This window comes from Rhinopithecus roxellana, chromosome 6, assembly GCF_007565055.1.
Source record: "Rhinopithecus roxellana isolate Shanxi Qingling chromosome 6, ASM756505v1, whole genome shotgun sequence".
In the NCBI taxonomy this organism is placed as follows: Eukaryota; Metazoa; Chordata; class Mammalia; order Primates; family Cercopithecidae; genus Rhinopithecus; species Rhinopithecus roxellana.
Window position 1 is genome coordinate 72,883,434 of NC_044554.1, and position 27,367 is coordinate 72,910,800.

The following is a 27,367-nucleotide window of genomic DNA, read 5'->3' on the forward strand; positions in this document are numbered from 1 at the left end:
TTCTGTCCTGTTCAAGCATGCACATGTTTTATTTAAGTATTCTCCAAAGGTCTATTTTTTTCCAGCATAATGCAGATATTATGCTATCCTTTGAAATAAGATATATGAATTTCAAACAAAATTGTCAAAAACAATGACCTTAGTTACTCCATATGGTACACAGAAATAATTACATTTCACTTACAATACAGATGCACTTAACAGTCATCAATAGTCATTCACCACCAACACAGTATATTTTTAAATCACCTAAAACATCAAAAAGGTTTTTTTCTTTTCCAAAAGCCTAATAAAATTAATAATTTTGGATAAGTGATAAATCAAAAGAGAAGGCAGAATTGTCAATTGAAATAACCTAACTGCATTTTCTTTTATGTAATATTAAGAACATGAAAATAGAACTTCTCATTGGGAATCAAAAGACATAGTAATTCTGATTATGGTTTCCTTAGTCTACTTTTTAGAAAGTTTTCAATAAATGCCATCAGATAAGTTTCACTAGACATTGCTCTAGAAGCACAAAGTGACATGAGGCAGGTGTTAATATAATTGTTAATATTTGTACTGCTGGAATATTAGTAACTTTTTAAAAGATGTACTAGGAATAAAGCCAGTTCTTCCCAAGAGATAGTTGAGTTTATCTTACTTTCAGTCAGCAAATGTTTATTAAGATCTAATATGTGCATAGCACTGTTCTAGAAGCTATTCTAGAAATGGGAAGCAAGGATTTCTGGCTTTACTTGAAAATGGTTGGATTAATCTCTTTTTATGACAAAATATATAAGCATTTAAAAATCTCATCTCTAATAGAGGAATAATTATTAACTCTTTCCATGTACAGAAGCTAAGCTTTATTCCTTACAGTGGTGGCTTGGAATGAATAAAAACTTTGCATTTGACTTTAAACTTTTTTACACTGTCACGTGCAGACATGTCTGCTGAAATATTTTAAGGGTGAAAAGTTATCAAAACTTTTCACTTAAATGTACAGAGATCAACTTTGTATCATCAAACTCCTGTCCTCCTGATTTATTGGAGAAAATTGTACCTCGCAATACACAGGAACTTTTCTGAGATAAATTTGTGCTGCCTTCCTGAATGGCGTAGAAAGCATGCTTTCATCAAATATTGCTCAATAAAGCACTCTAGTTTATCTCTACATTTCAGTCCACATTAGTTATTCTCAAAATGCATTCAAGATCTGAGGCAAAATAAATAATACATCAAGTAAGACTCTGAGATGACCGATCCTGTGATATTAGTCCCAGTCAATTCTTTTCATAAAATACATAGTGATAGATCCAGTATCTGGGCTTTTCCATAAACAACAAAGACATTAGTGATAATTTACATGGGTCAACTCCTTTTTTTTCTCATTTTTGACAAGGGGATTGATGACAATCTACTTACCAGATAATTTTTTTTTTTTTGAAATACAAAAGTAGGAAAGTCACTTGAACTACAGTAAACATTAGTCTTGTTGATGATGATAAACCCAATAGAAAGGTGCTATAGAAATACAAGAACAGATAATGCACTGTGTCACAGGTATACAGTGGACCAAAGAATATTACTGAAAAACATTTATGGCACAATAGTTTTGGATTAAAAAGTTACCTAAAACCTGGCCACACCAGAAGTTTTTCTACGAATGTGGCTCTACCGTATCTATAAAGATCTGGAAAGTACAACAACAGAAAAATCCTGATTCCTGATACAACAGTTGTACAATGAATTATTGCAGTTGTAACAGTATCTAGGTGCAAAGTTAAACGATAATTAATACTGAACTATCTGAACACTTTAGATTTACTAATGAGTATCCCCATGAGAAATACTGCAGTTCTAAAAGGAGTTTATTTGCACAGCCCACCATGGAACATGAACACTCAGCTTGTTGTAAGTGCACAGAAATTACCCCTTTCTACAATTATAGTTTATCATGCCTATTCTGAAGACAACATAAAGAAACTGAGATCACTGCTTCAAAGAATTCTAGCATGCATTATGATGGCTTCCTTCAGTCAATACAAATATGTTGTGGTTTTTTTTTTCATATGTAATAATCTTCATCATAGCCAATGTTCATGGTTTTAACAGGAAAAAATTTTATCAAAATGTTTTCCATATTTTTTTTGTTTTGCATTCAACTGGAACATTATGTTCAAAGATTTATTTTATTAATTTTATTAAAAAAGAGTTCTGATCATAAGAAGCATCAATAGGCGGCATTTCATTGTGCTCATTCACAAAGTCAAAGGGCCACAGAATATTACTCTGTATAACAGGTCAAACTGTCTAGAAATGCCATTTGGTGGTTTTATTCACATCCTTAAGATTGGAAGCTTTGTTTTTGTTTCATTTCCAACCTTCTTGCTTTGCTGCCTTAATCTGCAGAATATTTGTTTCTTCTTTCTTCTACGTTGAGATTCTTTTCACAGCCAGGACTCAAATTCTCTTAAACCTTATTCCAATTGTCTTACAAAGCAGAAACTCTGACAATATTTCCTCCTGAGTACTCAGGAGATTCTGGCCTATCGTCTCCTTCTGGTGTGGTTACTGGAGGTGTTGGGATGCTTATTATTGCTGTAGTCACATAAGGTTGTTCACAGTTTAGTTTAACACACTCTTCCATTTTGGCATTTAAACTGGATCGGCTGATAGAAAAAAAATATTTAAGAAAGTAAGTTGTTTAGTTAAAATTTTTTCATACAACTGAGGAATATGTGTTGTAATGCTTATAAAAACATTTTAATTGTCTAAGGAAAGTTATTATAATTAAAAATATCAAACCCCAAATCTTAATCTATGTTAAAGATGAATATAGTCAGTAATTAACATTAAATAAATTTCTAAAAGACAGTTTCACTTGGTTCCATCAAGTATTTATCAAACTAAATGTATTACTAAAAAATGTAAGAAAGAAAGAGCATCGAGTAAGATTTGGATAGCCTGGGCTGAACAAAGTAGTTTTATTCAAGACAGGGCCTCTAAGAGGTTTGAGAAACCACTATGAAAGAGCCATATCACATTGATTTCTTAATTTTTTTGACCACAGAATATTTTTATTTTCATGTCTTTTTGGGATGTACAATGCCCTCAAATCTCTCAACTTAATGATGACCACATATTATAAAAATCAAAAAATTTATCTATTACTATCTAATACTTTAAGGTTTTCCCAAATGGTATCCTTGGATGAATTGTATACTCTATATGGGGAAGGGGATAAAAGGGAAATGAGAGAGAAGGATATACACAGAAGCTTGAACCTAATTATTTTATTTTCATGGAAAACATAATTAAGATGTTTATGTCCTAAGATTTTCTTGCTCAATACTTTTCCGTTGTTGACTTCCTTTTATAAAGGATATAAGACTGCAAAGCTAAAATATCTTTAAGATAGAAGTCTTATGGCTCCTAAGTTTAATTTTCTAGTCCCAGAGACATCCAATTTATGTAAATCAGCATCACCTGAATTCAGAATCTCATCTAGATTTCAACAAAGACTTTTGAATGCCAACAAAGAAGGGGACTGAATTTACAGACTCTAATGCTAAAAACATATGCTATTCAATCTGAAAACAGAATAAAATTATTTTGGCAGAAACTGATATTTTAATGACATATATTGTTTAAGTGTACTACTTTTTCTTTTTACACATTTGTGGTAAAGACAGTGAATAAGGAAAAGCAAAGGAAAAATATCAATATGGAAATTTTACTTAACTTGCTCATGAACTAACCAGAGGCAAACAATTTTAGTACTTCACTTATTTTTTGTATTATGTTGATTTTGTGTTTGATATGGCCAAAAATATCTTTCTGATCAAAATTATATATTGATATAAATGATTTGTGTAGGCAAAGTTTTCATTTTTACTGCTACAGAGAGTGTGTTTGTATATTTTTACGTGCTGTTAAATAACTTTTAGCCATGTTGATCTCAATTTCATTTGACTCTTTTAGTAGTGTCCACCATCATTTCAGGCTATTGAATATATAAGAGAATCCTGAGTATAAAAGTCCTTGCCCAAATGAGAAAAGGTTGTGGAGCAGAAGAGAGAAAAACACATTTGTGTGCACTGAATCATGTTTTCTTCTTTTGACTCTTTGAATACTGATATAATTGCTACTTTTAACCCTTAATGGATATGCAAGTAGAACCATTTTCCTACTTGTTACACTACCAGTTTTGTCTCTTCCTGAACCATAGGAGCTAGAAATTTAGATGCCACATAGGTGACAACATGAGTGCAGAAGACACACCCTGGGAACCAGCACAGGTGTGTAGACAACACAGATTAATCTCAGGTACCTGTTAGATAGAGGCGTTCTCTCCACACATCTGATCTGAATCGTGCTGAGTTCTTGTACACTACCTCGATGGCTTCCTGATACGTTGGCATTTGGGATGCGAAAAGTTTTTTTGTGTCGTCGTGAACAGCAGGTGCTGGTGACTCCCTGTTGTGAAGACAGTGAGGGACTGTGACTTGAAGGACGATTAACAGTTGCAACTTCCATGCAGCTTTCTTCAAAGACTTGTTCGTCCACAAACTCGTGATTCTGTTCCACAGTTGTAAGTAAATGAAGAAACAGAGAAGCACATTTTAAAAAACGAAATACATAGCTTTATTTTTAAAGCTCAAATACGCCCAAGTATAGTTAGACTTGATACAATGGTTAAATAAAACCATTCTCACAAAGATTGACATCAAAACCACTTATTTTTGGCATTTATGTGGAAATATCTTTGTAGTTAAACCTAGAGATTGACATCTGTAGGCTGATTTAGTGTCCCTTTATAGACTAACTTTATCTTGAAATATCATTTATTTATTTAAACATAAAATCTGGAAGGTATAAGCTAAGAAAAAAAAAACCTAAAAAATGAATACAGATAAAACCCACAGGGAAGTTATAAATTCTCACTGACTTTATTTTTTAAAACAGGTTGAAATTATGGAAAATAGATTATTTTAATAGGATGCCCCAAGTTAGATTGTCTGTTATATATTAGTAAATATTTTCACTTGGGATTGAAAACATTCCTAAATGAGAAAATGAGACCCCAAGACACTATCCATTTATTTATATGTTCCTCCAAAAATACCCAGTGCAGAAAAATATGACTTATTAGTTACATAAATAAAATATAATTGTCTGCTGTGAATGTGTCACTTTGTGTTTGACACAGAAGGGATTAGCATTGAAATTTTGTGGCCTTTTTTGTAATCTTTGTGATACATCACTGGCATCACTGGCTGTACTCATGATCTCTGTTTGCATTTGGGGTTTTTCTATCGCTATTTCTTAACTTTTAGCCCAGTAGCAAATAGTAATAGGCATCATTTCATGTATCATATTTTGTAGAAACATGGTATCAATTTTGCTTTTAAAATGTTTAACAAAAACCTCCTGAAATGCCTGTGCAAGAATTTCACCTCAGAAATACACAGGAAAACATTTTTGGTCTGAACTACTTGCGAATGACCTCAATTACTACTTTGTTTTTCTTTGCGTGGGTGGGGATAGTCTTATAATGGAAGGTTTGCACATACTAAATTCCACTTAGCCACCTCTCATGCCAAAATATTAGTAAAACAATTGAAGCAAGACACTGGCTAATAAGAAACAGATTATGTTTTAGCTACTCGTTTTGTCATTTCTTTGCTGAGACAAGCATTTTGAAATAAATGAAATTTAACATTCTATTCTTTGAAGTCTAGAGAATAAAATAATCAGATAAGACAGAATTTCATGTCAAATATTAAATTTCAAAGAAAAAATGGTGCACAAAAGATTCACAATCTGTTTTCTTCTCTTACAATGCATGGTTTCACATACCTAAGTTATAATGCATGAGATTCTAATTTATCTCATCAGTGATTGAAAGTGTGGGAGTCATTCTGTTATTAGTTACTATGTACTTTTGTAGGTAGCACAATTTATATTAGTTGGTGTTAAATGGTTTTTGATTTAAAAAAAAAAAGACCTCAAAAAAGGAAAATACAGGGAACAAAAAAGATAAGAATAAAAATATTTTACTTATATATTTCTTTATTTATTTATTGAGACAGAGTCTGGCTCTTGTTGTCCAGGCTGGAGTGCAGTGATACTATCTCAGCTCACTGCAACCTCTGCCTCCCGGGTTCAAGTAATTCTCCTGCCTCAGCCTCCTGAGTAGCTGGGAATACAGGCTCCCGCCACCACGTCTGATGAATTTTTTGTATTTTTAGTAGACCACTATGTATTTTTAGCCTGACCACTATGTTGGTCAGGCTGGCCTTGAACTCCTGACCTCAATTGACCTTCCCACTTCGGCCTCCCAAAGTGCTGGGATGACAGGCGTGAGCCACTGTGCCCGGCCAACATTTTATAATTAACGTATCATTTAACTTTCAAATTTATCCTACTAGGTTATAGACCTGTCCATATCTTTATTTAAAAATGCAAGTATAATCATGTTACTACCTTGTTTAAAACACTTAAATAATTTCCATGAGCTGAAGATCAAAATTGTCCACATGCCTGTAAAGCCGAACATTACCTGGACACTGCCTTTCCCTTCACCTCCTCTTTTGCCATGCTACACTCTCTCCTTCTGACCACCCTCAAATTCTTTCACTTCCTCCTTGGCTGAGTTCTTTCCTTCTTGAGGTACTTATATCACCTGTTAGCCCCTTCATTGCTCTGCCTAGCTAACTTCTAGTCACCCTGCAGGTCTCCACTCAAGTTCCTCCAGGAAGCCTTGCCTGACCTGTCCCCTCATGGCTCTGCCCTCTTTGCTCCCTTGACCAGTGGCACCATTGTTGCTTTCCATGTTCGCTGCTCTTTTCCAGTAACAGCGCTGTCTGGGGTTTTGTTTTATAATGGAGGCTAATGGCAGCAGAGGCCACAACTCATTTCATGGCGTTTCTTGGATCTGGCTTGCTCTTGGGCACATAGTAGGCATGAATGACTCTATTGGTAAATAAGTACATGGACAGGCAATACTTTGGAACTGAGATTACAAATCATGTATCATTCGAGAGTGAGTGAGATGACACAATCCAAATATGGTGAAGATTTTGTTCTGCCCTGTAATCATCATAGACTGTGACTCCTATTTACAAACTGGCTAAGAAATTGGTAGATTTGCCAATGAGGAGGTCCAAATGAGAGCTTGTAAGTGGAGAAATACAGACTCACTCCTTAGCACCCAGGGGCATACCGGTAATTACATGAGTCATTTTTCTAATGAGAATAGTTTCTATTATCTATCTCTATTCATTATGGTTGTGAATGAAACAAATGCTTATATTCCATTGTTCTCTGTTTTTTGTTATTGCTGTTGCTATTCTCTTGATCTAGATGTTAGGTATCCTCGAGCACCAGTAATTTTTTTTCTGTCTAATCAGCATTTTAAGAATCACAAAAAATGATATTGTGTAGGATTTACTGTTGGAAGACCACTCTTCATCTGTATTAACCGACTTCTTAGACTAGAGTTAAGATAGCGGCTAAGAATAAAACATTCTAAATAAGTTTCTAAAATACTTTCCAAGTTGAAATGTCATTACAGTCTTTCAAAACAATTTCAAATATTGTGAGGTTTTGGTTTGTTTGTTTTTTAGCATGTTGTCCAGTAATGCAGAGAGTGAAATCACACTCGGAAGCATGAAGTATGCACAAAAGCAAATGGAATTACTGTCGGAGAGCAGAGGAAGGCAGTCATACTGTCTCCTTACCGTGGTTTTTTCCAGGCAGTGAAGCAGGTGGTGGTGCTGGGTTTCAAAGCTGGAGCCGGATTTGCTAACAAAAGCCTGCTCATCCTCTGAGGACTGTTAACAAAGAGAAGACAGAAGAGCTTTCTATTTTATTTGCAAACAACTCGAACCTCAGCTACACATTTCCACAGAGAGATCTGCTCTATTAACTGGCAACATTTTATTTTTTTTTAACTAGAAAGGAACAAATGTGCAGTTCCTGTTAAGTTGGATGATCGGCATTTACAATTTCATCAAATGAATGGTCTGGTCTTTTAGACATGCCTCTTTGAATTGAAATTTTAAATCTCTTTTACTCATTCAACTACCAACTATGTTTGTAAGATGGGAAGCTGTTATGTTTTGATGATCAAATTTAACCTAGTGCTTAGCAAATTTTGAAACCGTGATCATGCGCACGTAAATAAAAACTATTTTGTAAGTAAAGATTGGAATCCTAAATATTAAAGGAAAATTCTGGGGTAAAAATAAATTTTCTCAAATTGTAGTTTATGCCATATGATCTTCCTAACGTTGAATGTTGTTCCCTCTTCGTTATGAAGTAAAAGACACCATGTTAGCCACCCACCTCAACCCTTGATCCAGTTGAATGATAAGAAAGATAAATTTGAAATAAAAAAAAGAATTAGGCATTTGAATTATTGAGTATGTTTTTTTAACCTTTACCATGTTAATAAGAGACAATGTAGAAACATTGCCTAATGATGAATAGTCATCATGATTCACTGGCAATATTTCATAGTGCACTTTCTAACCTTCTACAGCCAACGAGGATGTATAGGGTGAAGTTATATATAAAAAAAAAACAAACAAAAAAACACTTTTGTTGTTTGGATAGCCATCGTCATAATTAGCCACAATAAAATTATATGGAAGTAGAACTAAATCAATCTCAAACCAATAAATTGAACATTAAAAAAAGAGATGTGCTTGATCGTACCTGCAGCTGATTACTGAGTAAACCATTCCGTTTGCTCTGCATGTAAGCATTTGCACTTCCACTCTTGGCTGCCCGGATCCTGGCCAGTCTAGCTTTCTACAGGAGAAGAAAAATAAATATTCCGTTAACATTTACGAACTGTTTCCTTAAAACAGTGAACGAACTCTTGTATAATCCTATTGTCAGCCTACATATTTTTAAAAGTAAGCCAGCTTTTCAAATGCAACTATTGAAAATTACCTCTCTACCTTTTTAAGTGCTTTATTTCAGTTAATATTTATCAGTAAAATCAATGAACTACCTTGGAGCTGGCTTATGCCTTTAAAAATTATAATTAAGTCTTTACAGTAAGATCAAGTTATTTCATTATTGTTTCTTTCAATTGTGTCAAAAGAAAAATAGCAGTATTACTTTACGTACCTATCTGAGTAACTTAATGAAATGAAGACCGGTAGCTCAGGAAACCAGCTGCCAAATCCTTTTTGTTTAAACTAATGTCCTTGAAAAATTAGTAATTAAATACCAAGAACTGATTGCCTTCCTTCCTTTTTTTTTTTTTAATAAGAACCACTGTTCATCTATATCTGCATCCTCCAATATAAAATTGTATTTTTGCAATTATCCTTTAAGTTAGTCAAGGTAGATCCATGCCAAACAACATGGACTCTCTCTCTAAACAAACAAACAAACAAAAACAAACAAAACCAACTCTGAATTTATCTACTTTGTCTACCAGCACGGGTCCACACAACTGTATGCGCATCTGATTTGTATTTCACTCTTGGATTGGCTGAAATGAAGAACATAGTGAGCCTATCCAGAGAGATTTAAACATTTTTTTTCATTTTTAAAGCTTTTTTGTGTGTGTGTCTGTAGATAATATCCTTCAATGTAGAGGGTTTAGGTGACCAGTCCAATTGTTCCTCTAAGTTACAGTGAGATCCCTAAAGTGAAAGTACTAGGCATCTGGCTGTGTAGCCAGATTTCTGATATTCCATTCTACTTTCTAACTGCTGTTATTGATGCATATTTAGACTGTTATGGAAAGAGTCCTGTTTTCCCTTCCTGGAGATCACTATTTTGGTGATCATTCTATTTGTATTACATGTAGCTGGCAAGTGTATGTAAAACAGAGACTGGGATGGCTTAGATAAGTTTCGTGTAAGCTTAACTCACAAAATTTCTTCTTTTTCCCTTCTAAACAATCCCGAAAAATACTATCTTTAGTCTCAAGACCTGGAATGTTCTTTTTAATAAAAATTTTAAAATTATCTAGATTTTTAAATGAAAAATAAATATATACATATGACAAAATTTTTAATACTACAGAAGTGCATGCAAACAATTGTCTGTGACCCTGGAGCCATCCCACTACTAGGCTTCAGAATCAATCATTGGTAATATTTCTAGAGAATCCTGTGAGAAATTTTCTAAGCATAAAAGAGCAAGTATATATATTCACATGTATATACACATACATTTTTACTCCAGAGAATACTCCTCACACTCTTCTGCATTTAGTTGTGTTTTTAAATTACATCTTGGAACTCCTTCCATATATACATGTAAAGATCCACCTCATTTTCTATGAATGTATAATACACCACGGTATAAACAAAGAAGTATTTATTTACCAGGCCAACTACCAATTAATTTTTAAAGCAGTTTGGCAACTATAAGCAATGCTGCCTGCTTTGAATAGGATGATGAGCTTATCTACAAGACATATTTCTGAAAGCAAAATTATTCCTGGACCAAAGACAGTGCACGTGTGTGTGTGTGTGTGTGTGTGTTTCTTTTGTTAAGTCTTACCAAATTTCCCTCCAAAGTTATTGTACCAAGATGCCTTTCACATGTATCATTTGAGAGTAGCACTGAGATGTTTGAAGCTCTCAAAATCGCATTAAGATATCATCTGTCTTTAACACCACCCTTCCTCCCTTCCTTCCTAAATTTATTCTTCCTGTATGCTGACTCCAGGTTAAAATAATATACTTTGTACAAAGATCATATTTATAAATGATGAGAAAATTAGACAAATTTCATTCTTTGTTGGAAACATAATGTTTAGATCAGTCAAAATACTGACACAATAGTAGAGAATGAAGTTGGAAGGTAGAAAATTTTTAACTTCAAAAGCTGGGCGGCAGTTTCAGGATTTCAGACCAGACTCAGTAACAATAGCAAGTGACAAGGACACTTGGAAACGACTCAGAATTAGCCTAATAATTCAGAAATAAGCAATTTATATATTTGTTTCCAAAAAGGGATTATTGTTGAAATTTCAGTCTTAGTCTTTTTAGTCTCCTGGAACATTCATTGCCTTTCTACTCCAGACTCCTGACTCCTCCCCCCCTCCCTCCCTTCATTCTCTAAGCATTCAGCAGCAGCATTGGGTGATACTGTTTTCCTTTATTAAGGAAACATATACATTAACCAAAAATACTCTCCAGCAAAATAAAATGACATATATTTGTCATCATGTAATGGGAAGCCTACATATGGTAGAAAACACTACTGTAGAAGTAGTTGTGGGCTTAGGGACAAAAAAGAAGTTGCTTTAGAGACAGACTATCCATTTATGCTAAGTCATGCACTGTGTTAGAAAAATAACTTCCCATCTCAATTTCAATCATGGCTTTTCTTTGACCCGACTACAATTCCATAGGAGTTAATTGGTTTAATTGGTCTTGTGGAGCACCACAATAAATGCCTGTTGAATACTAGCCTTTATGACTTGTGATTATCTCTTTGGTTCCAGCAGGTAATTGAGGGAAATTATTTCACAAAGATATTTTAGAAAATCATTTTACTTCTGACCCTCTCAGTATGACAATCTTGGCAGCGCCGATTATGTAATTGGGAGGTTAAAAGAAAGCCATCTGCTGGTAAAAAGAAACGTATTCCTTTCAGTCTCTTACCCCTGACCCTTTTAGGACATACAACTTCTGGCATGGCAAAGTATCAGCAAATAATATGGAAGTTAGAGAAAAGTTTCAGTAAGTACTTTATCTTAGCTGTATGAAAAGTAGGAGACTTCTTAAATTTTAATTAAAGCAAGGTTTACATTTTCAGTGTAAAAAAAGCATTATAGTTATTTTCAAATAATTTATTTGCCTTAAATGGTGATAGTGTTTGGAGAAAAGTTGTCTGTCTCATAAACATATTCTTCCTATGCATCCTGCTTCTTCATAGCAGCAGTTTTTGTCTAATCATCTAATCTTAGCAGGATTTCTCAAAGTTGGTTCCAAGGAATTCGTAAGTGTCAAAAGTAAAATCTAAATCAAACCGATGAAGCAAAGGACTGGTTCTGTGGTCAAGAAAAGGCTGGGAAATGCTGAGGTGTTAAACAGGTTTCTTTGCTCTTGGGTTCTTCACACCATATGACATTGTTGATGATCACTGTGAGGAGAACAGGGATATGTAGTCTGCAAGTTTCCTCAAACTAATTTGACATAGAAATCTTGTATTGTGAAGTACTCACAGGTTAGAATGCAGTGGAACACAATGAGTTTTATCAAGTAGATTGCTTTTTAATTACGCGAAGTGACATAAACTTTACAGTGTATGTGTGGAACGGATGGTGGAAGTCAATCTGAGAAGGATCTATGAGCTAAACACGGCTGAGACACTGATTTCCTTAAATGGTCAGTCATTTCTAGATGAAGTATGAGGTAGATTAAAGGAAGTTATTGGGCCATCTTGTTACTAAATCGCAAAATATTTTGAAAAATAAAGGTATCCTAGGCAGCCTTAAAAGTGAGGTAAAGAAGGTGTTTCTCTTTGGTAATTCCTTATTCCTCAAATACTTGCCCCCACACTCCCTGTAACATACATTCTGGAAATTCTGCTTCCAGTTGTTTCTTTCATTTAAGGCTTAGTAAAATGCCTCAGGTGGAGGTAGCATATTAAACTTTATCATCTTTTAGAAGTTTAAGACATTTATTGGAATCTTTTTACTTGCTAAGAAAAAATAACTGTGCTAGAAATGAGACAAGTTAGTACCAAACAACAATAAAAAGAGAGGAAAGAAGTCAGTGGCAGACAGTGCAATATTCCTAGGTCCAGAACTTGGTTAATCCTGGAGATGGCAGGGCTAAGTAGAAAAAGGCTGGGATTTGGGTCAGTGGAAGAGGCTAAGCAATGAGAGATCTGCAAGAGGATTCCATGTTGGAAGGGGTGAGAACTGAAAGAGAATATAGGAAGGCATCTGCGACCAAATTCTTGGGTGGAATTAGGAGCTGCGTAATTTTGTTTTTAATAGTAGATAGCCTAAGAGATCACTCTCAGGTTCTAGCAAGTAGTTATTTCTTGCTTTTTCATTATTCTACTTAAAAAAAAAAATCTTTCATTTGGACATTGCTGAATGTACTAGGCAGTGGTTCTCAAAATGTGGTCTCCCAAACGGCAATATCAGCATCACCTGGGAATTTATTAGCAAATGTTTAGGTTCTAACCCAAAACTACAGAGTCTGATGTTTTGGGAGTAGGGCTCAACAATCTTTTTTTTTTCTTTTTCAGATGATTCTAAACTTTGAAAACCACCCTAGCAGGGTATGATAAATGGCAGATTACATATGGGTAGTACCTTTCTAAGTCAGTGTGAAAATTTTAATGTGAAAATTAAAAATATTACACCATACATTGGCTCATTGATTCTAAACTTCTCACTGCATTTAGAATTATCTACAGGAATACCTTAAAATAGTAATAGTTCAAATAATACTAGAATTGTTTTGCCTTGGACTTTAATCACTAGGTTTGTGAGGATGAGAAAGTTATCTGTAAAATGGAAATAGTATACTTCCTTTGCAAGTTGATTGTGAATGTTACAAGAAACAGATATAAAACACTTGGGACATTCTAGAAACTAGTGAGGGGTTTTGTTGTTGCAATTTGTATTATTAAATTATAACTATAATTACTACTATGATTATTCTGTGATAATTACTCACAGGTTAGCCTGTGAGTATGCAGATGATTAGGTGATGTGATCCATATTTTAAAAGAGCTGCTTCAAAATATCAACCTTCCACTCGTCATTGCATTAATCTAGCTTTATTTTGGCTAATACATTCTACTCAGTAAATATTTATAGAATAACTAAAGAGAATCAATAAATCTATTAAAATACAATTACCAAGGGTGGGAGTGGAGGAGAGGTGTCACGGTTTAGGCCTATATCCACCAGCATGTCAGTATGTGCTAGAAATGAGACAAATTAGTACCCAACAACAACAAAAAGAGAGGAAAGAAGTCAGTGGCAGACAGTGCAATATTCCTAGGTCCAGAACTTGGTTAATCCTGGAGATGGCAGGGCTAAGCAGAAAAAGGGCTGAGATTTAGTTAAGACTTTATCAATGATTGATAGAAATGGGGTAAATGATGTATTCCCTGTAAACAGCAGGAGTGGGTAGCAAAAGCATGAAGGGTATTGCAAATGGAAGAATCTAGAAGAAGGAAAGTATTTCTGATGGTGATGATGGGAATGTTCTTAAATTAATACTGTGTCTATTTCATGCTTTTGCTTGGTCTTGGCGTGGCAATTGAATTAAACAACAAAAATATGGTCTAAAAAAACCATTTTGTAACATTACTTTTATTAGTTGGACTGATGTTTTTACTGAATTGAATGTTTACTTGACTGAATTAGCTGGTTATTTTTGCATAACTTTAATATTTGGCACATAGCCCAGTCCCAGATAAATTTAAACTGTCTTAGCCTAATGGGCATTTGTTCTGCTTTTTTTCCCCCCTAATCTCTTGGGAACGAAAATAGGAAACATCCTTTGGTAACTTATTTAGTTCATATTAACTGTTCTTTCTTAGAAGATTATGTTCAGTTTATTGGTCACAGTCTACATACTAGACATATTATACTTGGTTATTATATTTGACTTTATTAATCCAATTTTTCTAATAGTAAAACTCTGTAAAATTCATTGCATTATGGCAGAAACTAAAAATAGAGCAAATATTTTAAAGATTCCTAAAAGCATTCACAAAATATACTTTTCAATTAGTGTACTTTCAGAATGTCACATTACTTACTTTTGATTTCTAAATGTATTTTAGTATTTAATATTTAGTAGACCAAAAGGCTTCTAAAATACTCTAAGGTTTTCTTTATTATTTCTTTGTTGCAGATGACAAACTCTGAAGAAATACAGGTGTTTGGGAAATTGGTTTACCAGAAATTTAGATTTGTGCTTCCTATAGTTTTCATATAGTTGGCTCTTACACTAAAGGAGAAATGTCTAGAATGGAGATAGATGGGTGGTTGAAAGTTAAACTTTTAGTAGGATCCTGTTACTTTAGACAATGCGCAATTGTACCCAGTGGAGGGACTGGACTGTATGGGCAGTGTCACGACTGTGGTGCTTGAAGGTCCTTGGTGGTGGGGTCAGTTGTGGCTGAAACCCCTTTACCTCTGCTTGCCAAGGGTATGTATTCCCTACATAAGACTACAACTGTCCAGAGGGTGCCTTTTTCTACTCCTCCCTATTCATTAGATGATCAGTTCTCTATATCCATGTTGACTGGACTACTTCTAACTCTTCTCTGTAATAATTAAAGACTAGACATTCGTCCAAAAATGAAGGGTTCCATAAAGCAAGTAACTACAGGACTTGGAAAAGTGATTCTTTGCTAAAGGAAGAAGATCGTTGACAGTGGGCATAAATTAGTTCTCTGGACAAATACGCTGTGTGGCCACACTGATTAACTAGAACTTTCCAAAGACTTACTTCATGAGATTGTATACTTTACTCAAGAGGCTGACATTGTTCATATGCGTGTTTAAGATCCTGTTCTGGAATTACCTACAAAGCCAGTGAATAACTACACCAAAGCCTCTCATAGTATTTTGTGGTTATAACACATCACCCAGGTTGTGCATCCACTTTAGTCATGATTATGAATGGTTTTGGATGTTTTTTAAAAAAATGAATCTATCCTTAAAGGACAAAGATATAATGACTATGAAGAATACTGGAAATACAGTGCCATAAGCCCAAAGGAAACTATGGAAGAGATTTCCAAGATTGTTTCTAAGCAACAAGGGCCCTGCCTCTCAAGGTAACTATTTTGACAAGGATTGGGGAAGGGAAGTATGATAACATTTACATAGCTTTTCTGAGAGGCATCCTATCATAGTGTTTGTGTGTATGAACCTGGGAGCCAGACTAGCTTGGATGGAGTGGTGGATCTCCAACTCAACAGGTATGTGACCTTACAATTGCTTAATTTGGGAATACTGGAGAATTCCCATCTATAAAATGAGGATAATAATGGTAACTAACTGCTAGAGTTTTCATGAAGGTTGTATGTGTTGACTCAAGTTAGCCTAAAGTTGCCTCCTTACATATTTTAAATTTAGCCTAAAGGTTTCTCTATGCATAGTGAACTGTAACTTAAATGGAGGAGTAAACAGACTGCAACCCACTCTTGTGTCAACCACTGAGTTTTGGCCAATCAAAGGGGGTCAACTGTTCCAATGGTGTTCAAATAAGGCAAACGCTGAGCTATAATCATTACAACTGTTTCTGTACCTCACTTTTTGTTTTCTGTATGTCACTTTCCTTTTACTGCCTGTAAATATTTTTCTACCGTGTGGCTGTGCTGGAGTTTCTGTGCTTACTCTGGCTTGAAAGGCTGCCCAATTCATGAATAGTTCTTTGCTCAGTTAAAGTTTTCAATTTAATTTGGCTAAGGTTTGTCTTTTAACATCTGAATTCTTTTGTGAAAAACATTAGGCTAATGTCTGGCACATATAAACCACAAGTAAACATTAAATATTTATAATATGATGTGGTTATATAAATTTACATATACTTGTATATAATCTTAATCTTATTATTTATTATTTTCCCCATTTTATAGTTGAGTGTACACTATGCTTATTCTTGAGGGATTAATTGGCATGAAGTTCAAACAAACGGTAAGCTGCTAGGATGAGAATAAAACTCAGCCCCAGATGATCAGATTACTTCCTGTGTCAACTATGTAAAATATCTGAGACACATTTTGGTGCCCTTTAATAACCCTCATCTACTGGAACCAGCTTGACCCTTGATAGATACAGACTCAGTGAATCAGATCTAGAAATCTGATTTTAATAAAATTTGCCAAGAATCTGTTTCTGATTTTGCTACTGTCATTAGTGCTGTTCATCAAATATTTCTTATTTTCTGCTTCTGGTCCCATAGTAGAATTGTATTTTCCTGCCTACTTTGAAATTAGACACTGCTGTGTGATTTGCTTTGGTTAATGCAATAGACAAGAAAGTGACTCAAACCACTTCCAGGAGGGGCATTAGGAAGCCGTGTGTGATTCATCATGCCCTTTACTCCTCCTGGAGACTGCAGAAGTACACTGTCAAGATGGACTCTCTATTCTCTGGACAAGTAATGGACTTGTAGCATGATTCAGAAGTATTGCTTATTGTTTTAAGCCACTGAGATGTTAGGCTTCTTTTTAGTGTAGAATAACCTACTCGGTCCTGATTGATGCACATACTGACCAATCCAGAGCACTGAATAACTGTTAAGAACTATTAAAGCTCATTATAAAAAGTGGGAAGTGCTAAACTATGGTTGCATAGAGCTGAATACGCACCTTCTGTGCCCTTCGTTTGTCTGCTCGTTGATTCTGGTGGTAGATACGACTGAAGTTGGATACAATCACCGGAACGGGTAGAGCAATGACCAAGACCCCACTCAGCGAACAGATAGAACCAAAAATCTTCCCTGCTATGGTTTTTGGCACCATGTCACCATACCTGGGTTAAAGAAAAAAAATACGTATATTGTTTTAAGTCACAGAAAGACATTTCTACCTGAAACTAAGAATTTTTTGCTTTAAGTCAAATGATTTTTTAGACATGTCTATTTCTACTTTGTGACTACAATATACATGGCTTCAGATGTTAATGTCAGAAATTATAAATATATGAATATAAAAATTACCTTTCAACCTTGTAGAAAATGATTCTAACATTAAGGAATCTTTTTGATTGGAAAATATGTTAAGTCAGATGATGTAACGATAGCTGTTCAATTTTTCCTTTATATGCTGTGACATAGTTCTTTACATTTATTTAATACTCAATAATTCTATGCTGAAATTTATAGTCTGGATAACACAATTTTCCACTTAGTTTTTTTTCAACATTCAATTGGTTATGAAATTTAAGTAGAAAAAGTAGCACATCACATTCCTTTCACCAGATGTCATCATTTAAAAAATAAACTTTTCAAGGCCCCCATTAACCTTCACTTGTGAAATCTAATGGCTGTTTCTCCATAAAAATCTAACTCAGTCTCTCATTTGTAGCTTATTAGTTGACTATTCTCTCCTTGAAAGACTCCTTTCATTCTTGGCTTTAGTATTAGCAAATATTCTTATTCTCCCGTCTACCTCATTGGTTACCACTTCTCCATCTTTTTTTCTGCCTCTTTTCCCCTTATCTGATTTCTAAACCTTAGAGTACTTTAGGTCTCAGTCTTCAGTCCTCTTATCTTCTCCATATAAACCCACTTCGTATGTGACTTTGTCCAATCTCATACCTTAAAACTATCTCCATGCAGCTGACACTCTGACTTATATTGACAGCCATGATGTCTCTCCTGAAAACCAGATTCATATCTCGAGTAGTCTGGTCTGATTATTTCTACCCCTGGATGCCTAAGAACCCATTAAAATTTAAATCAGACAAAATGGAACTCTTATTTACCTAGCTTCCTCTGCCTCTCTCAAATCTTTTCCTCCCACAAGTCTGCCACCTATAATTAAACAGAACCACCACCATGCAGTTGTTCATACTAAAACTGGAAGAGCCATCGCCTTAATTGCCAGTATCAACATTTCATCTCTTAGCTGGTCTTCTTGTCTGTGGACAAACCAAATTGTATCCCATTCAAGCCTCTCTATGACAATAAACCAAACCATGGTCATTTCTTGCCAGAGCCATAGATATAGCTTCTTACCTGACTCTCCTTTCTACATTTACCACTTTACAATTCATACCAACATAGCAGCCAGAATTTTGGTTTTAAAAATGGAGATTAGACTACTGCTATGTTGTTTAAACCCTGAAATGGACTTGAAACTGAAATAAATCCAAACTCCTTAGTTTTGCCTCCAAGGGCGTACCTCATTTAGTTCCTGCCTATATTTTACACCACCTTTCACCAAGCTCACTGGCATCTGGCCACACTGGCCATCTGGCCTTCTGTTTCGTGTGCAGCCCCCAGATGGTGATTATTCAGGGTGCCATTTAAATGTCTCCATCCAAGTGATTTTCTGGCCACCTAATTCACAATAGTCTTATTGTCTTCCCTAATCATTCCCTATAACATTTCCTCATTTGATTATCTTCAGAGTACTTATTAACAAGTAACATTTTCTTATTTATTGATCTATTTTTTCACTCCTCATCCACCCTACTGACATTAGAATGTAAACTTGCTAAAGCTGGAGCTGTTCTACTTTGTGTTTCATGAGCATAAGGCCAGCTCCTACTTGAATGAATACATTTTCTCTTCTTTACTGATGGAGACTGTCTAAGAGTGCACTCCTGGGGCAGGGGACAAGGAAGAGTTCTTTCCATCTTATTGTTGCAGAAGTTACCCAGCTGTGTCTGAGCTCCAACTATTCCATGCTCATTCTGGGGCTTTGGAGAGCTCAATGCTCAGAGAGTGTAATCCTGAGAGACAGGGCTCAAAGGAACTCACATACTAGAATCCATACTCAAGGGAGTTTAGGAGGACTTGTGGTTATATTGTATCTTGAGAGGTAGCCTAGGCAATAGTCACTCTAACACTGTTTTGTGGGAAAACATATGTGTGTCAATATGGAGATGGAGAGGAATCGGCTGAAGAAAAACTTGAGAGAGACAGAAGGTGATACTATCTAGTGCCACATTTAGTGACCCTATTCTGAGCTCTGGTCCTTTGCGTTGAAGGCTCAGATACTCATTCCTGTTGGTGTTTGTGGGTGATCAGTAGTTGAGCTAATTTAACATGGCTAAAGTTCCCACAAGGCTTTGGCACCAGAATGACAGTATTAATTTATAGTACAAAAATAATAACCTAAGAACCAGAATGCTGTGTTCATATAAAACATGATCTCCTTCTATCTGGGAAGCTAAATTATAATCTAAAGGTTATGTTAGTGAAGAAACAGTGAAAACTAAAGGAATTTAGAAGATGATTTTTAAAAGTCTTGGGGAAATTCTTACTATAGAGATATGTCAGTGGGATTGGAAGGTCAACTCCTTTTTATACAATGCTGTGTACATATGAGACAAATTATGTATCTGTCACAGTTCCCATTGAATGTCCAGCCATATTTGATACACAGTGTTTTTCCCCTTCACATTGATTATGCAGTAGGCCCCAGAGAAGGCACACACACAGACACACACACACACACATGTACACGTGTGCGCGCGCACACACACACACACACACGGCTTTTAAAAAAGAGATTTGATTTTTAATAAAAACTCAATTATTTATTATGGCTAAAGAAGACAAGTACTGAGTCCATGTAATTGAAGTAAGCCTTTTAAAATATCAATATATAAAATAGCTAAGTGAATCCATCATATACTTTCTCCTGTCCTTGAAAGATTTTTAAAAGTCATTATTTATTATTTAATTTTTGTATTCTTGGTTCACTATGTCACAGGATAGGCAAGCTCAGAATAGTTGCAATTATTAGAGAAAATTACGAAAAGTAGGGAGATACACCAGTTCGTTGAAAGGCAGCAAATTCACAGTCTAGAAGGATCCATAAGGGAAAAGAGGTTTCAGATACATAAGAGAAGCTTCGTGTCATAAAGCTATGGTAATCAACATAAAATAAAATACTTATTTTTTAGCTCTACCATCTTTGTTTTATAATCCAACATTCCTTCACAACTGAGAAAGCACAGGTGAGTATTTGCAAGGACTAAGCAGGACTGCAATGATTATGGTGAGAAGAGGAAGGGGGCACAAAGTGTTCATCAATGGGTACATCTTCTCTCACGTTTACACTCTTGGGTAGAGACACAGAGTTTCCTCACTTTATAGCCATTTAGGATGGTCTCCAAGGCTCTGCTGTTGTGAGATAAAGCAGAGGAGATGGTAAGAGAGTACAAGGAAGTAGAACAGGCAGGGGTGTTAAGACAGTCCAGGCTGTCCTGCAAATTCTCATGTAAGGACAGCCTGAGCCCTTGGCTGGTTCCCATGGAACACCAGCTGCCTGGTTCCTCATACTCTTGGTACAATTTACATTACTCCTTCTATCCTTCTCCCTGCTTCCTTTTACCAGTTTAAAGTTGACTGCTCTTGATATTTGTAATATTTTAAGCATATCTCACTATTTGAATATGTCGGAGAAGAGCAAAAAATATAGTATGATTCATGTCTGTTTTTACATTACTCATTTTGTCTCTCTTCTCATTTAGGAGTGACCTGGAGAAATGAAAATGGGTAATGTTTATCAGCAAACTTGTATTTGAGCATAGAATCTGCTAGGGATGGGATATATCTCATTGGCAAAACCAGCTGCTTTTCTTTGTTTAGTAAAATATCTTCTAACTAGTATTCAAACTCATAGCAAGAAGCAAAAACACATTATACACCTCAGGATTTACATCTCTCTGAAATTCCGTGGAGGAAAGGCTTAGAATAGAAAGCTTATATTGCGAAGTGACACTTACCGTGGTGAAATGATCATTGAAAGCTTAAGTGTTTCTAAAATACTGCCACCTTTTAATGATTATTTATATCCTAGGCAACTTGGTTTCCTGTTGGTACTTTATTACTTACATTCAATATAGAAAAATACATCTCATTTTTCCTGACTCCTTATTTGTAAATTTATGCTAAGCCCAGTAGGATTATTTATTTCATTCTTTCTGTTTTTCTTCAGAATTTTATATTATGTATTCAGTCTTTGAAAAATCATTTCCCAAAAAAAGTTACACCGAAACATGACATATATGTGGGGTTTATATTCATATATTTTTTTTTCTGTATTTAATAAGATTGATTAAAAGACTACGAGGAGCCCCTAAAGTCTAATAAGATAAAGAATGAATTCACAAAAAAGTAAGAAGGAGGCCGGGTGCATTGGCTCACAGCTATAATCCCAGCACTTTGGGAGGCAGAGACTGGTGGATCATCTGAGGTCAGGAGTTCAAGACCAGCCTGACCAACATGGACAACCCCTGTCTCTACTACAAATACAGAGTTAGCCAGGCATGGTGGCACATGTCTGTAATCCTAGCTATTTGGGAGGCTGAGGCAGGAGAATTGCTTCAACCCAGGAGGCAGAGGTTGCAGTGAGCCGAGATTGCGCCATCGCACACCAGCCTGGGTAACAAGAGTGAGACTCCATCTCAAAATTAAAAAAAAAAAAAAAAAAACAGAAGGAAACAAGAGAATATATCATGAGAGAATAACTATCGAATATTTTAGATAATACAGCAACTTGAACTTTGTTAATTGAAAGGAAACTTTTCTCCATACTACTTTCTTTTCTTCTTCTTCTTCTTTTTTTTTTTTTTTTTTTTTTTGAGACGGAGTCTCACTCTGTTGCCACGCTGGAGTGCAGTGGTGCCATCTCGGCTCACTGCAACCTCTGCCTCCTGGGTTCAAGCAATTCTCGTGCCTCAGCCTCCCGAGTAGCTGGGATTATAGGCACACGCCACCACACCCAGCTAATTCTTGTATTTTTAGTAGAGACAGGGTTTCACCGTGTTGGTCAGGATGGTCTCGATCTCCTGACTTTGTGATCTGTGATCCAAAGATCGGCCTCCCAAAGTGCTGGGGTTACAAGTGTGAGCCACCGTGCCTGGCCCCCCCATACTCTTTCTACTCTTCCCCCGCTTCTAAGTTTTCCTTCTTTCTCCTGTATTTACTATGTCAGTAGAGCCACCAGTTTCCTTCTGCTCCTTTTTCACCCTGGACATCTGCCAGACCTCATGTTTACCGCTCCCTTTCCTCCTTATATCAGTTAAAAAGGTACAATATGGAAGTGCCCTTTGCATAAAAATGTTAATTCTAAATTTGCATACTTCCCAAAAATACTGGCTAAAATTTTATATTTTGTCAAATATTGAAGATTATTTTGGATGGAAGACCAATTCCTCAGAAGAGATTTAATTTTTGGCTATTAAATATTTCAGTCTCAAATATTATCGAAAAGTTTCATGCAAAGTTCTTGAATTCTGGCATGCACTCTACTTAATGCTAAATATGGTGAAAACTGATTAATTCAGGCAGACAATGCATCCATTCATCCATCTATCCATCTTCCTATTTATCGAGTAATATTGATAGACTGAAAATGTACATAATTTTAAAACATAATTCATTAGAAACCAAATTTCATTGATATCTTACTACATTTTTCCCTGTTTAGTATTTCTTCAGAAGTTGCATGACTAAAGTGTGGTTGTCTTTATATCTCAAATGGAGAAATATTTCCCTGAATTTTCTTACACCATCTTCAAACAGTACTGTTAGCTTCCTAGTCCTATTCACATAGTTTGTATTTTTTTCTCTTTTTATTTGATGGGTATAATTGTATGTTCATTTGATAGAGTACAAATGTTATATAAGGCAAATCTCCACAGCTAATGCACGACTTTCCACCTCTGAAATTATGTCCCACACATACTAAAAGAGAAAACAAAATTCATGTAATTGATAAATAATCATGAAGATAGAAGATATCCTTGTACAACAGGAAGAAAATGCTGATTTTAAAATAAACCTTGATGCTTACTGTAACTCAAACTCTCACATTCTCTTTTTCGTTTTTTACAAGGAAAAATTGTAAATTACTAGGTATAAGGAATAGAACGAATGAACATCCTGTGCAGGTGCCCAGAAGTTCAGGAGCATTCTGTACATTGTGTATGGCAGTTGCTGGTTCAAAAAACGCTGCATTTCAACTACTACAATAATTAAAATAAACTCATATGGGACATGAATCAGTATTTGGAGTGTAAGTATTTGAAAAGCAGGTATCCTTTAAAAAGTTAGATGAAACTAAGTCATGTATATAATGTCCCGGTGAAAGCCGTTAGTTGATTATGTGTGTACATCTATGTGCATTTAAATTATTGATGTATCCCTTGAATTTTTCTCTTTGACCAGAGTGTTAGTCTGAGAGGTCTAAGAAACAATTTATTCCGACCTGGAAGCTGGATCACTTTGTAACTAGTAATTCTACCCCTTAGGGTGAGGATCTATGTTATTTATGGATTTTCTGCCATCAGCTTGATATTCTAGAAGGATCACAGTTTGATGGATGATTTTTATAGTAGCTGTAATGTTTGCAAATAGCAAATGACCTTTTTTTTTGAGTGTTGTTACATAACACCTGCTTGTGGTATTGAACTTGTTTGCCAGAGGGACTCTGGGATTACTTCACAATAGGCAGATTTCTCTTTGACATTTTAAAATCGACATTTGCCTAAAAAGTTGCCTTGATTTTGTCTCCACCTCTCTTGCCTGGAGGATCAATTCCTATACGATCTCACCTCTGCAGGAAAGCCCAAGAACATTTTTTTTGGATCATCTAACGTAATATAGTTGTTTAAAGTACTCTGTGTTATTTCTTGTTTCAGCCAAATTATGAGCTACTGTTCTTTTAATAGTGTACTTAAAACAATCTCTTTCCACTGTTCAGAGCGTTAATAATCTTAATTAGCGCCCACTAAATGAAAGCGGAAACTAGAGGATTCCACACCCTAATTAGAGATTTTTACCTTGGAGTCTATGCACTTTCAAGGAATGCGTGGATAAATTCAAGGGAGTCAGGGAACTCCATGATACTATGTTTTCATATGCGTTTTCACGAAAAGTGTTTTCACAGCTATTATTAAATTATCCAAAGTGTTACAGCCCACATAATGTTTAAAACTCTTAATTTGAATACTTAAGATACTTATGGGAATATCAATGTTAAATATTGTCAACATAAAGAGTCTGAACTCACAATGCACGAAGGAATTGCTGAAAAATATCAGCATTATTTTATAATTGCAGAAATACCGAATACCCACTAGGGGGCATAAAAACCTAAATGAAAGTTTGGAAACAAACCAGGTCTTTGCTGGTTTTCACAAGCTGAGAGCGAGAAAAGTATTTCCAGTAAATTGCCTGTACCGATTCCTTATCTTTGCCTGCACACATGCAATATTTAGGATATATTTTGGGCATCTTATTCCTCTGGAAATAGTTGACCCGTACCCCACAAATTTCATACATTATCTATTTTCAAGTTATTTCCAAAAAGATGCAAAAATAATTCTGACAGCATTTTGTGTTTCTTTTACAAAGATAAGTAATTTTCTGTAATGCTAGATATCGCTAAGGCACAATTTTAAATAAGAAACCCTTAACTAGGACCTTTAGTGTGAAAATTACGTGAAATTAAAGGATTAAGTTTTGTGTATAGAAAAGAAAAAATCAAGGAAAGAACTAAGATGATTTTAGCACATCTACTCAACATTCTCAACATTTATACATTAAACCCTTAACGTGAGATTTCAGCAGGGCTTACTGACTGCGTTCTTTAGCTGTGCTTTTTTTAAAAAACCAAATTTTTTCCTGTTTCCTATTTTTTTCCTCTTGCTTTTAGCCTATTATATGATTATGGGAAGGCTTTAAAGGTTATAAATGGAACATGTGATTCTGACTTAACATCCTAATGAAGTGTTTTTTACCTAAATGAATGCCACGAGTAAAAGACTATATAGTCTCCTTTACAGAATATTTTATTTTCAAAGTATGGTTTTCAGAGCCATGTTTTTAACACTTTATTCTTCATTTTCTAAAATTATGATTTTTAAAGAAGTTATGAAAATAGATGTACAACTGATTACTGAGAGGTACACATTAAAAACAAACAAAAAACCCACTAGGGACTGGCTTTGCCAGCTGTGGAGCCACCGGAAATATTTTCCTCTGCTTTGAGTTCCTACTCTTTGTTGCCTGGAGCTATCCTTTCACTCTCACATATCTGTGAGTCTGGTCATGTCATTCTGCTGCATAAAAGTCTTCAGTGTCTCTCCATCACCTGCAGGAAAAAGCCAAGCTCCTTAGCATGATAACCACAGCTCTTTATGACTTGGCCACCTCATCCTCCACTGCTCACCCACATACACCCCACATTCTCACTGGAACAAATAACTTTCTATTACTGGAATGTACTATGTCTTTCCATTTCTGTATGTCTTGTAATACTGTTCTTTCCAGAATATTCCTCTTGGCACTCCTACTGCATAAAACCTTTGGGTAATTTCCAATTTACATTGATGAAGCTCAAATGTCAATTCTTATTTAAAAACTTCCTGACAATTTTATCTCTATCCAATAAGATTATCCGCTCTCCCTTTGCTATGCCTTCAATGCTACTTGCAACTGAGACAGCAGAATTAGATTTTTACAGGCTGATCTTCTCTTGCTATATCATGAATTCGCTGAGGTCAAGGATCATGTCATTGTTTTAAACCCAGGTCTAGCACAGACCTTATCCAGTGCTGAGCAAATAATTGGAAGTCAATAAATATTTATTGCTTAAATAAATCCTTCAGGGAAAGGTCTGATGGTAAACAATATATATGGCAGGGAGTGAGGGGAGATACAGGTCTCCTCCTCTTTTTTTCTGAACCAGATTTCTTATTTGTCCCCAGGTCCAGCACCATGTCACCACCTCAATTTTTCTAAATTTCTCTCCAATACTTAGACAAAATGCCCAGCATAACCTGGTTCTACACTGTTTATGCTTCTTGCTTTTTATACTCAGAGAAATCCATTTTTAACCTAGATGATTTAAAATGAAAATAGAAGTGGTGAGACCTGCAACTTTTCCAGTTTCTACCTGTTTTCTATGGTCACATACTTAACAAACATGAATCTATAAATCTGGCAAGAATTTGTTGATTTTAATTTTAATTTTTTAAAGAGATGAGGTCTCACTATGTTGCCCAGACTGGAGTGCAGTGGCTGTTGACAGGTATAGTCATAGTGTACTACAGCCTAGAACTCCTGGACTCAAGGGAACCTTCAGCCTCAGCCTCCAGAGTAGCTGGGATGATAGGCATGCACCGCCACGCTCAGCTTGGCCATAATTTTAAAATACAAATAACTCCAACTTGGCAGATTTTGTCCTCTCAAATATCCAACAATTTGAACAAATATAGACTCTGTTCTCTGAATCTCACCATCAACCTGTGAAATGGCTGAATTATTCCATAACCATCTATTCTTCTGTTGGCTGCTACTAATCTTAGATAGTGAGCATTGGCAATTATCTGAAAATTCCATCATGTGGTAGTTATTTTTCTTAACAAGATCCTCTTGGCTAAACCTTGTGAGTATATTGAGGGAGATATGTTTGTCTTCCAATAGAAAAAAAAAAAAAAAAAATTAGTCCATCAAGTAAATCAAAGTCCCAGTTTTTGGCTTTGGGCTGACGTCACCAGCTTCCCTAAGATGCATGTTTTGGTTTTCCATCCCAAGAGGTTTCATCTTCAACACTCTCAGGGCTGCTTTCACTCCAGGGACTTTCTTCAGTTACCTGCGGCTGTTGCTTCCATCTCTTCCTGGCCTTTGAAAGGTAACTCTGTTGCATGAAACTCCCCATGGTGCAT

The 27,367-nt window shown here is 35.5% G+C and overlaps 1 protein-coding gene across 1 annotated transcript; it reads right to left on the bottom strand.

Moving 5' to 3' along the window:
- On the bottom strand, window positions 1-27,367 carry KCND2 (potassium voltage-gated channel subfamily D member 2). The gene is made up of 7 exons (XM_010382293.2): window positions 27,295-27,367; window positions 20,444-20,492; window positions 17,326-17,488; window positions 8,710-8,805; window positions 7,731-7,823; window positions 4,319-4,566; window positions 1-2,657 (listed from the first exon to the last, which is right to left on the bottom strand). The coding sequence occupies exons 1-7, from the start codon at window positions 27,365-27,367 to the stop codon at window positions 2,480-2,482; spliced, it is 900 nt and encodes a 299-aa protein (XP_010380595.2). The 3' UTR covers window positions 1-2,479.

Coding starts and splice junctions, on each gene's coding strand:
- KCND2 (XM_010382293.2), bottom strand. CDS start 27,367: ATGCACCATGGGGAGTTTCATGCAACAGAGTTACCTTTCAAAGGCCAG. Junction 4,567..7,730: donor ACTGCCTGGAAAAAACCACG/GTAAGGAGACAG, acceptor ACTGTGGAACAG/AATCACGAGTTTGTGGACGA. Junction 2,658..4,318: donor AGAACGCCTCTATCTAACAG/GTACCTGAGATT, acceptor TTTTTCTATCAG/CCGATCCAGTTTAAATGCCA.